This window comes from Dunckerocampus dactyliophorus, chromosome 1 (assembly GCF_027744805.1).
Source record: "Dunckerocampus dactyliophorus isolate RoL2022-P2 chromosome 1, RoL_Ddac_1.1, whole genome shotgun sequence".
Taxonomy (NCBI): domain Eukaryota; kingdom Metazoa; phylum Chordata; class Actinopteri; order Syngnathiformes; family Syngnathidae; genus Dunckerocampus; species Dunckerocampus dactyliophorus.
In genome coordinates, this window is record NC_072819.1 from 8,618,710 (window position 1) to 8,631,896 (window position 13,187).

Consider the following 13,187-nt stretch of genomic DNA (forward strand, 5'->3'; position numbering starts at 1 on the left):
CTTATTTCTAAATGAAATATTTTTATTGTTAGAGCACAGAAAGCCTGTTTCTGACCTTACAAATATGGTTTTTAACATTATTGGAGCCCTCGAGAGATGAAATAACACCCCTATAGTCACCTTTACACTCATATTACCCAATATAGTAGACATAATAAGAGAAAATAAGACATTTAAGATATAAATAAAAGTTGTGCTCACGTGTGTTGCTGTAAATGTGTTCCGGACGTTTGAACAGGAAGTTGAGTTCAATCCGCAACAGTAACCCATGTTACTATTATTGTTGTTATTATTATTATTATTATTATTATTATTATTGTGCCTTTTGTGAGCTCATTCAAACTTGCAATAAAAGCCTGTCCTTCCGGCGATCAAGTCTGGTGCTTGTATGTTTCACTTACGGACGCCAAGTGAACAGCATAGAATACTGCATATTACAATTGGAATTTGTCTTCTAAATGCCTTGTATTTGTATTTTAGTCCATTTAACCATTTTTATGCCTGAAAATGCTTCATTTAGGCAGTAAATATGTAAAATTTGCTCAAATATGCATAAAAATAGGCCGTATTCGACCACAAAACAACATGATTTATTAATTAAGCTGCCGAATTCAAACTGCCATGTGGCAAAGGACTGCATTTCTAGTTGGGCATTACTTACAGACACAGTCTCCATGGCAAAAGATTACATATTGTACAATTGTAAAAAGAAAAATTGTTGTATTCTGTAACAAAATGTCTCCAGTATGCGCTTTCAAAAACATTCAATTTGTAGGTACAGCGGAACCTTGGTTAGCGTGTTTTTCTGTTAACGCCACAAGTTTGTCTCTGTTTGCACGCGTTCTCCCATTAGCGTACAGTATGCCGCGCGTCTTGTGATGTCTTTAATACACTGCATGAGTACAACTGTGTTCTTCATGTATTCCGGCAACCGGAACCGAAAGTTAGTTACGTTACGTCGCCCGTCTGTGATGTCGTAAGCAGTTGACTCTAAAAAATGTTAAACAAAACTGCTTTGTATTGTTTTACAGTTGTAGTTTTACATGCATGAAATAATTCCAAATGCATATACATGATGAATGAAAGGGATAAATGAACATTTAAGGTTACTTTTGACCTTCATGGAACATGAGGCTGTTCCCAAAGACACGATGTGGCAGCAAGATCAACCACCACCACATCAAGAATAGGACAAAAGTAACCTTAGATGTTCATTCATCATTTATATGTACAGTACTTATATGCATTTCTGATTGTTTTCTGCATGTAAAACTAATAGTGCTGTCAAAAATAGCGTGTTACTAATTTATTTCATAAATTACATTAACATTTTTAGCGGAATTAATGGATGTCAAGCCACACCTCGATGCTATAACGGCCGACAGAGCCACCATCGCGTCCCCACAGAGTCACACAGAGTCTGCCGCTCTTCAGTAGCTTTATTCTGACCTGAACACATCAACAACAGCGTTGTTTTTGGCAACCATTTTATTTTTAGTCTTCGTCTATTGGCCGAAAATGCTTCTTGTTTTAGTCACATTTTAGTCGTTTGTATATGTGGTAGTTTTAGTCCGGATTGAGTCGATGAAAACTTAAAAAAATAAATAAATAAATTTACTTGACGAAAACTAAAAATGTTTCAGTCAGTTTTAGTAAAAAAAAAATTCATTAAAGAAATTGGATGAGGAAAAAAACAAAGAGGGGTTTAGAGTTACTCTTTCTTTATACACCTGTAAAAGTCTACAGGTGATATACAAAATGAAATGTAAGTATATCATATCTTAAAAACCCACACAATAGGCAGAAATGTCATGTATTTTAAACGTCTGATGGAGGGGTTCCCAACCACCGGGCCACGGCCCGATACCGGACTCTGGGTGGGGCCAAACCTGGCGGGAAACTTTCAGGTGCAATGATTTAAAAAAAAAAAAAAAAAAAAAGTGTAATAACTACATTGAATTTGATGTAAAAGCACATACATTTTAGAAATATGGCCCATTATTTTATTTAAAAAATAATATAGTTACAAATCCTATAGTTTTTTAATGTTTATGTTGTTCGTTGCAAGCGGCTACATGTCCCACTTTGTTCAACGGTTCTTGAACTCACCATTATGTGTGTGTTTAGTGTTGCCAACTTGGCGACTCTTGTCCCGAAATCTGATGGCATCCCAAACCCTCTTGGCAGCATGTTCTCTCAAAAGCGACTAGCGACAAATCTAGGGACATTTTCTGGATTTTTCTGGTATTTGGGGACTTAAAAGGGAAAGCACGTGTAGATCTGCAGTTTGTGTTCTCAGAGATACGCCCCAAAGCAGTCACAAGCTGTCGGTACACTGTCAGCTCCCGTGGCACACTGAGAACATAGTGGAGCTCTACGCATCCATGAATCACGCATGCGATGTGCAGGCACGATGCCGACGGGGTGGATCTCGCCTCTGGATGTAATTATTACGCTGTCTAGACTTTGAGAGGCGCTGGCCAAGATAAAATCTTAAAATTGTTTTATTTTGATCAAGTGATGGCCAATTTGAAATGAACAAAAGTTTATTTGTAGTTCTAAACATAAGTACAGTGTTTTTACTCCCTTTTTTGTCTCTCCCATGAGAGCATCTCTTACGTCATATTCAAATAATATGCAAATTCACTGATGATTTATGCGATCACATCAAACGGCCCCACCCCCCCGCTCGTCATGTTTTAATCATCAAAGAGCCACGTTTAGCTCGTCACCGTCTCGGAAACAACACTGACCAACAGCAGTGCAATTCCAACGCCATACACTGTATGTATCTCCAACTCACAAACACGTCCCTATAGTCCCTTCGGCATCGCAACGCTTCCTCATTGTCACCAGATAACCGCGAGATGCATTCAGGGACACTCCGAACATCACAACAACGTCTTTATTATGCGTGTATGTGAGGTCTAAATAAACAGAAAGGCTCATCACTGACTAATGTAACTCTTACTGTGAAAGTACAATTTGCTGCATTTAAGTATGCTCGGAAATCCCAGATAATACATTTACACTCAAAACATGTGAAGTCTACTTAAGTAACGTGGTGTCTTTGAACGCAACTCCTCCTGGCTTATAATGACATGGTTAAAGTGTGATTCTGCTACTACTCATGAGACTAGCGTTAGGCAAAAACATTTTTAGACGTGTGGCATCTTTTGGCTTGATTTAAATTTTCAGTTCATTTGGAGCTATTAATACATGCAAATATATAAAATTGTGTCCCATCTTTCTGTTCATAAAATACAGTAAAAAAAAAGGGCATATTTCACGCAAGGTTGCAAATGCTGATTAATCATGATTAATTAATTTCACAGCCCTAAAAATGATTTAAAAAAAAACACATTTCATGTTCACATTTTTTGGCTTTCTGGTACAGATTAATTAAAGTCGGGTTGAATTCATGATAACTGAATAACGCTAACCAAGGTTCCACTATATTCAACTCCTTCACAAGTTCAAGTCAGTTAATTATTGTGTCCACTAAATGTCGCCAAATATCAACTAACAGCCATAAAACACCGACCCACACAAAAAAACACATAACAGTTCAGGGGTCGCCTACAGAGGGGCCCTTCAGCACGGGGAGGATCGAAGTCTAGTCCGTTAAGGGTTCTGACTACAATGGTTCCACCTGTATTGTGGTTACTGTCTCATGCTGTAAATGCGAGGATTCACGTGAAGTTATTATTCTTGACTGTTCAGGGTCAGACAACACCAACCCATATTTCATCGACACGTACTGCTCACAGTCTGGGGACAAGCTGAGACGGCCCCAGGTGAGGAAACCTAACGGACACATTCCATGTATTTTTATAATAAATCAGTGACAAAAGAATTGTTTGCTTTCCAAGCAGCCAGAGCCGTTCTACGATGAACCCGACAGGAAGAACTACAACAGACTATACTTGTCGTCCCCGCACGGTTACAGCGTGGAGCACTACGACAGCGAGCCGGTCCACCTGACCCCGTCGTCCCCCGACGGCTACGTGGGCCAGGCGCTCCAGTTCAAAGCCAACACCAACTACGTGGACTTCTACTCCACCACACGGAGGCCTTCAAACAGGGCCAGCAAGTTCACCGGCTCCCCCGACTCCTGGGTGTAGAAACAGAAAGTTTGTTTGTGCGTGAACGTCCGTGTTTCTGGGTGAAAGGGTCCAGAGCGCCAAAAACTGTGTGCTCCTTTGGTGGTGGACTTGTCCCCACTGATTTCATCATAAGGTGCCAAAGACAGGAGGGGTGCTTTTCGTAAGCCGAAACCTGACTTATAGTGTTTGTGCAAAATACTATCCGCCAACATCACACAGAATCCTGAGAAGGGACTTCAGCAGCGTCATGTGACACTCTCGACACCACCAACCTGGAGAAAAGTACCCCGAAAACTACACTCAACTAAAATATAAACGGTTTTTGCTCCCATTTTTTGTGAGCTGAACCTCAAAAGATGTAAAACATTTTTTATGTACACAAAAGCTCTACAGAGAAATAGGTTAGACATTATGTTGGCCACAATAAAAGGCCACCCCAAAATGTGCAGTTGAACTGTATTGAGTGCTGAGTGGTTGACATGTCCAGGGAGTACGCTGGCCCATGCAAGAACTCGGAGGTTTTTTTCAGCTTCCAGGAATTATGTGCAAATCCTTACAACATGGGGCTGTGCATTGTCATGCTGCAACATCAGGTGATGCTCATGGACGAATGGCACAACAACAGGCCTCGGTATCTCTGTGCATTCAGAAAGCCATCAATAAAATGCACCTGGAGTGGTCCATGTGGGTGGGGTTATGGTACGGGCAGGGGCATGATACGGAACACAGGTGCATTGTATTGATGGTACTTCGAATCAGTTCAGATCAGTTTTCAATGGGTGACATCATCGAGCGTGTTTGGGATGTTCCGGCTCGGCGTATCCAATTTAACCAATACAGTGAAAGTGCACATTTTGGAGTGGCCTTTTATTGTGGCCACCTGTGCAATCATCATGCCGTCTACCGGGCACTTTCATATGCGTATAAATTATGAATGCTCACCAACACAGATTTAGATGTATCAACAAGATAGGCCTTTTCTGTACATGGAAAAGGTTTTGGATTTTCAAGTTCAGCTCTTGAAAAATGGAAGCAAAATCGAAAATGTTGCGTTTAAATGTCATCTGCTCCAGGTTTGGAGAGATCACAGGTGAGTGTCTCCACTTCGGGAGAACTCTTGGCATTTATGTCTGTTGACCAAAAGTGCGGTATATACAGTATATATATAAATACCTATATATATCATATGTGAAACATATCTATTTGTACAGATGTACAATGTTGAACGTGTCCTGTCACATTGTCGTACTCCACCTGTAAAACTTTTTATGTGACAGTGTGAGGAAGATTTTCTATTTGTTATTTTTAATTCATGTATCTGTAACCTAACGGGGATAGCCGAGCTGTCTGTTCGTCTAATGCTGCTGCTGCTGCTGATAATGTGCTACGTTACAAATGGAAATAGGAGTAGGGATTCAAGATGATGTGATACAGTATGATCAATAAACAGGATATTGTGGATTTATTTTCTTTAATTGTGCGGCCGGTTAGTCAGAAAACATGGATATTTAAGCAAATGTTATTTATTTTTTGCCTAAATTAAGCATTTTCAAGCATAAAAATGGCTAACTGGAGTAAAATACAAATATAAGGCATTCAGAAGATGCATTCAAAGACGTTGCGATGATATGTAGTCATCTACACTGGTCACTAGGTGTCAGTAATATGACTGTAATGTTGGGTGAGACACACAAGCACCAGACTTGATCGCCGAAACAACAGGGTTGAATGATCTCACAACTGACACAATAACCCCTAACATGGGCTACTGTGTTGTACGGCCGTAACCCACGCAGTCACTTCCTGTCTGCGGCCTCACTCAGCTCCCCTAACACATTTATAGCAACACACACAAGCATGAGTCTTATTTATGTCTTATATTTTCTTTTATTATGCCTACTACAGTATATTGACTAATAGGTGTGTAAAGGTGAGTATGGGGGTGTTATGTCATGTCCAGAGGGCTCTAATAATGTTTAAAACCGTATTTACGCAAGCCAAGGCAAAATTTTACCAAAAAAATTTGGTAGCTAACCGACAAACGGATATTAAACGAGGTCCCACTGTACACTCACAGTACAACACTGAAGTCATTATTCATTTGGATCAATAGTGTATTTCCCCCTCATGGCCTCCAATGAAGAATTAAAAGAGTAAAAATTGTATTTAATGCAGATAAACTTGTATAAAGTACAGATGTTGTATCGAAATAAAGAGAAAATAATCAAGAACCGCTTCTTATTGTACACTGCTAAAAAAAAAAACACTTTGAAAACACATCAGATCTAAACTGGGGGGAAAATGATCTTGAATGTCTTTCCTGATAATAAGTGGGTGAAGTATTAGTAACAAAATGATGCCACATAATTTGATAGAAATGAAAATGATCACCCTATAGAGGGGGGAAATCAAAGACACCCCAAAAATGAAAGTGAAAAAATGATGCAGCACACTGGTCCATTTTGCTAAAATGTCTTTGTAGCAACTCAAAATGATTCTCAGTAGTTTGTGTGGCCCCCACGTGCTTGTACGCATGCCTGACAACGTCGGGGCATGCTCCTAATGAGACTACGGATGGTGTCCTGGGGGATCTCCTCCCAGATCTGGACCAGGGCATCACTGCGGTACCTGGACGCATGGAGGAGATTCCAGGAGACAGGTAGTTACTCCAGGAGAGCTGGACAGGGCCGTAGAAGGTCCTTCAACCCTCAGCAGGATCGGTATTTGCTCCTTTGTGCAAGGAGGAACAGGATGAGCACTGCCAGAGCCCTACAAAATGACCTCCAGCAGGCCACTGGTGTGAATGTTTCTGACCAAACAATCAGAAACAGGCTCCATGAGGGTGGCCTGAGGGCCCGACGTCCTGTAGTGGGCCCTGTGCTCACTGCCCAGCACCGTAGAGCTCGATTGGCATTTGCCATAGACCACCAGAATTGGCAACTACACCACTGGTGCCCTGTGCTCTTCCCTGATGAGAACAAGTTCAACCTGAGCACATGCGACAGACGTGAAAGGGTCTGGAGATGCCGTAGAGAACGTTATGCTGCCTGCAACATCATTCAGCATGACCGGTTTGGTGGTGGGTCAGTGATGGTCTGGGGAGGCATATCCCTGGAAGGACGCACAGACCTCTACAGGTTAGATAATGGCACCCTGACTGCTATTAGGTATCGGAATGAAATCCTTGGACCCATTGTCAGAACCTACGCTGGTGCAGTGGGACCTGGGTTCCTCCTGGTCCACGACAATGCCCGACCTCATGTGGCTAGTGTATGCAGGTAGTTTCTGGAGGATGAAGGAATTGATACCATTGACTGGCCCCCACGTTCACCTGACCTAAACCCAATAGAACACCTCTGGGACATTATGTTTACGTCCATCCGGCGCCGCCAGGTTGCTCCCCAGACTGTCCAGGAGCTCAGTGATGCCCTGGTCCAGATCTGGGAGGAGATCCCCCAGGACACCATCCGTAGTCTCATTAGGAGCATGCCCCGACGTTGTCAGGCATGCGTACAAGCACGTGGGGGCCACACAAACTACTGAGAATCATTTTGAGTTGCTACAATGACATTTTAGCAAAATGGACCAGTGTGCTGTATAATTTTTTCACTTTCATTTTTGATTTCCCCCCTCTATAGGGTGATCATTTTCATTTCTATCAAATGATGTGGCATCATTTTGTTACTAATACATCACCCACTTATTATCAGGAAAGACATTCAAGATAAGTTTTCCCCCCAGTTTAGATCTGATGTGTTTTCCAAGTGTTCCTCTAATTTTTTTGAGCAGTATATTTACAATGAAATAAGCTTTGCAGTAACTGGCAATCAGGCATACTCAACGTTGGAGTAACAGCACACTCTGGCGGTCAAACACACAAACAACTGTCAGTAGAGTTAGCGCAGACAGAATGCCCTCGCCCAGAGCAATTATTATATAAACACACTAAGTTACGACAGAAGCAACATTGATAGCTTCATATGCAACATATAACACTGCTACCTTGGAACATTACTTACTAGCAGTCCAATTGTGTCTATTATACGGCACACACCACCTCCGCCTGATTCACACACACAAAACTTTCCCAGGTCAAGCCGTAACAACGAAGCAATTACAGTGGGAACATACATCGTCATGAACGCACACAAATATCCACCAACAAAGGAGGAGAAAGTTTGTCTCTTCACTGGCGAGAGTCACATTCAGAACCCTCAGCGGCACTTATCTGCTCTGTATAGATCCTCTTCCGCCTGCCTATGACGTCATGGGTGAATTCATGGGTGAATTCGGTGATTGACAGCAGGCAATAGGGACTTTTACACGCGTAACAAAAAGCAGGTCTTATTGGTCTTATTTTGAAGACCGGAAGCGTGTTGTGTGTGTTGAGAATGTTTCTTGACTGTTCCTAAGCGGGAAGAGTGGGTACAAGAATAAAAGTGCCTCATGCTGCTGTGGCCAAAGACGCTCAGTTGCATTATATAACAACAATAATTGTATTTCCCCCTTTTCTTTCCTTTTTTTATTTGTTTAATTTTGACTAAGCTATCCATTACGAAGCAGTATTAGGGCCACATTGAAAAGTTGTAAATTTACGAGAATAAAGTTGTAAATTTACAAGAATAAAGTTGTAATATTTACGTGCCATCGTGTCATACATGTCAGAGGGAAAATAGAGCATAGCTCTTCAGGAGGGAAGGGAACTTTCCTCTTGCTTCAGGCAAGCTTTTATTATAATGTGGCCTCCAAATGCCCAAGGCCAAAGGTCACATACGCCCCTCCTTTTCATAGCTGTCTCAGACAATGCCTGTAACATAAAGTGACAAGTTTTTCTCGTAAATGTACTTTATTCTCCTAATATTCCGACCTTTTTTCTCGTAAATTTACAACTTTATTCTCGTAAATGCACAACTTTTTTTCTCGTAAAATTACAAGAATAAAGTCGTAAATTTATGAGAAAAAATGTCTGAATATTATGAGGACAAAGTCGTAAGTTTACGAGAATAAAGTCGTAATATTACGTGTCATCGTGTCAGAGGGAAAATAGAGCGTAGCTCTTCAGAAAGGAAGGAAACGTTCCTCATAACGTGGCAGCAGCAAAAGAGAGTAGTTTAGCAAAAACATTAGCATGGCTAGCCCATCTAACTTCCGCCTTCCATACCCCGCCCCCTCCACATGCCCAACATAAAGTTCCGAGTTTTTTCCTCGGAAATTATTTTAATACTCCGTCGTAACAGGCATTGTCTGAGACAGCTATGAAAAGGGGGGGCCTATGTGACTTTTGGTCTAAATTTATGACTTTCTCTCTCATAAATGTACGACTTTTTTCTCGTAAATTTACGACTTTATTCTCGAAATTTCAGTTTTTGTTTTTTTTTTCAATGTGGCCCTAATACTTGGTCGTAATCTTTTCCGCATCCAAAACTGGCAAGTTAGAGACCCAAAGTGAGCAAACATATAACGTAAGCAAATAAAGCGCTTTAATGTCACTTTTTTAAAGCATGTTCCAAATAAACTAAACCTAAACTTTTTTTTTTTTTATCATTAGAATATAACTGTTTTCTTTTGATATTTTGACTTTATTCTGGTAAAATTACAGCTGTTTTTTTTCCCAATTTTTGTTGCTAATGACTTTATTCCCATAATATTTTGCCTTTATTCTCGTAATATAACTTTTCTGCTAAAATCACAACTTTCTTATTTTTTCGTTTTTCATAATATCTTTAAAAGTCTTGAAAAATATGCATTTTTCTTTAATATATCAGCTTTATGCTACTAAAATGACATTAATCTTGGAAAATGACAACTTTTTTTTGTTAAATTACAACTTTTTCAGTCTACATATTTTGACTCTAGTCTTGTAAAATTATGGCTGATTTTTCCATTTTTTCCAGTTTTTATTTTTACAATTTTTCGAAAAAATAGCCACAGGCGGGAAATGCCTCCCAGGCCTCCCAGGCATAATACAAAGTGACGATCCCATACTCTTTAGCGTCTTGTATTCCTTGTAGTCATGAAAATCACCAAAACTCACTCTCCAAGTCTCAATCTCGTTTTTAGGTTTTTGACTTTTAGATTCGGTATTCAATCTTTCTTTTTTATGTCGTTCCAGCCGGCAAACAGTTGTTGATTTTGACCTGATTTGGGCTGGAAATACTGATGTGAATTGTATACATAATAACTCACAAGGAGAGAACCAAGCTCGTAGTTTTATGAAGGGCATCCCATCGACTGGGCCTTCCCTTTCCGTAACAAAAGCCCAGGGGCATTTTGTAAACTGTGTTGGGTTGCCCATCTGGTACTAAAAGGACCTCACACGAATTGCTGGGATTCCACCAAAACTTTGCATGTGCACGATTTATTACGCTGGAAAAGACGTGGCAGGCATCCAACATCCACGTATGTTCCTCACAAAGACACTGATACACTCCTGATCCAAATTTGAAGAACCAGAATTGACATTTTGCACTGTTGGATCTTAAGGAGGTTCTAAGTTGAGATTCAAAATGCGAAAGGAAGACATGGGAGTGGGAGAAAAAATATTCTGAGTAAGCAATTTATTGCAAACAAGCATTAAAGTGAAACAGGCTGTTCTTCAACCGATCAAAAGTTTAAGACCACAGCTCAAAAAACACCCGAAACTCCCTAAAATAGAAACAAAATGTTAAAAAAAGTGACTGAATAATGAGTAGTTGGACTATTCTTGTTGTGAAGGGGTGAAGATGGCTTCACGGAGGGCATCCACTGTCTGGAACTGATGTCCATTTTTATAAACTTCCCTTGCCATCCCCAAATGTTGTCAATTAAATTTAGATCACGGGAACATGCAGGATGGTCCAAAAAAGTGAGCTTATTCCTCTGGATGCCTTCTGCATCTCCACATAGCCAGCTGCCATTTGACGCCCCTGCACAAACGGAACCTCCTTTGCTCCATTGAAGGAAAAAGCAACGCAGATCATCTCCACTGTGCTGCACTGTGGTCTCAAACTTTTGATCAGCTGATGAACAGCCTATTTCACTTTAATGCTTGTTTGCAATAAACTGCTTACTCATAATTCTTTTTGTCTCACTCCCATTTCTTGTTTTTGCATTTTCAAGCTCCACTTAGAACCTCCTTAAGATCCAACAGTGTCAAATGTAAATTCTTGCCATTTTTCAACAGGTCTTGACATTTTGATCAGGAGTGTATCTTTTATGCACGTGACTTGTTGCTGCCTCAAGCTGCATACCTGTCAACAGTTGCATGATAAAATGAGGGAAATATTTCAGAAAAATAAGGAAAAATGAGGGAAATTCTGATCTTGCACAGCAGAAAAGTTCAACTGGCGACAGGGAAAGCAGGCGCTTCCTGAGGACCTACACCAGGCTCTCTCGCTCCTTGTCAGCCATGATAACGTCTTCGAACAGACAGCTTCTAGAGAAAATGTCTAACTATTCATGCTAAAATTTTAATTCATATAAGAAACCACACATGTGAGTGGAGGCGTGATCTCCTCTTCCTGTGAGGGACCGAGACGATGTGGGGCAGACTCACATGCCTAGACACCCAAGGCTGTTGGAATCAGGTGATAAGCATGTGGAGGACTTCTACACATCGTATTCATATCATGATAGAATATCATATGTTAGCACATGAGGGCGACTTAACACGTAATAAGACAATAAGGAAAAAAGATTCAAGCTTGACATTTTTGTGATGTTGCATTTGCAATTTTCATCTGATCCTCTATGATCCAAAACATTTTTATCACACTTTTCACATCGTGAGCTCATTAGGCCAAAGACATAGTGCGAGTAGGACCACTGCATGAGTGCGCATGTCTGGAAATGTCTGGATGAAGTCTCGTAAACACCGCGGGACGCTCGAGCGGCTCACGTGGGCTTTTTATATTACGCCTCGAAGACCTGCAGAGGATTTCCTCACAGTTTCCAACACATCATTTTCCCTTCTGCCTCTGTGTGAAGAAACTGCCGCTACTTTCCCTGAGAGCGGGGGGTCCAATACTGTATATGTTTGTAGTTTATAGGTGGAATCCATTAACAGGATACTTGGCAGCTTCCAAACAAGGTTACAGATGGGATTCCCTGCAAAGAGGCTGTGGATTGGGGGGGCGAGGGGGGACGTTCCACCTGTATGTTTTAAAACTTTTAATTGACTTGACAATATTTCCTCCTCTTTTAGCAAAACATAATGAGGTGAGAGAAAGTTTTCCACAACATCTGTTTCAGCTGCCACAACGGGCCAGAATTTCTTACAAACCACACAACGACCTTAAGAGAGGGGTGTCCACATTTTTTCCACCGAGGGCCACATAGTGAAAAATGAAAGCATGCAAGGGCCACTGTGCTATTTTGTGATGCAACACATGTAGATATGCTGAGAAGTTGGGTATATTTTTCAAGAAAAAATTGCACCTCTGCTTTGTGATGTAGGTGAAAAAGTGGATTTTCCCATTTTCCCATTTTTTTCTATTATTTTTCCCCAAATATTTTAACTTTCCTCTTAAATAACCTTTATACATTTTCTTCCTGTAACATTATGATTCTATTCCCATAATATTTTGACTTTATGGACTTAACATTATATTTAAAAAATTCTATTCTCATAAAAAAACAACTTTATTTTGTTTTCTTTGTTTTTGTCATGATATTCCGACTTAAAAAAAGCAACATATTTTTTTAATATTTCAACTCTATGCTATGCTACGCTAAATGACGTTATTTTTCCTCATAATATCACGTGTTTATTCTCCTAAAATTGCAACTTTTGTCTCATAATATTTGGACTTTATTCTTGTAAAATTCCAACTGTTTTCTTTTCATTTCTGCTGTTTATTTAAAAAAAAAATTCCAACTGTTTCCACTTTCTTTTGCAAATTTTCTTTTTGTAATATTATGACTTTATTCCCACAGTATTTTGACTTTATTCCCATAATATTACAACTTTTTCTCAACCTAATTTGACCCAAATTACAACTTTATTTTGTTTTGCTTATTTCTCATCACATTACAGAAAACAACTAAAAAATAATGTCTTCTTTTTAAAAATATATTTTAACTTTACGCTAATAAAATGACTAA

The 13,187-nt window shown here is 40.0% G+C and overlaps 1 protein-coding gene across 5 annotated transcripts in view; it reads left to right on the forward strand.

Moving 5' to 3' along the window:
• LOC129183344 (plakophilin-4-like) overlaps positions 1-5,567 on the forward strand; it is a 47,260-nt gene extending 41,693 nt beyond the window's left edge. For 3 of the 5 annotated variants that reach the window (XM_054780492.1, XM_054780466.1, XM_054780484.1), the window contains exons 21-22: positions 3,724-3,797; positions 3,873-5,567. In XM_054780492.1, the coding sequence (XP_054636467.1) occupies positions 3,724-3,797; positions 3,873-4,124 (326 nt within the window). In that variant the 3' untranslated portion in view covers positions 4,125-5,567. The remainder of the gene's footprint in view (positions 1-3,723; positions 3,798-3,872) is intronic. The other 2 variants (XM_054780499.1, XM_054780474.1) reach the window with 1 other exon arrangement.
• Positions 5,568-13,187: the final 7,620 nt, after the last annotated feature.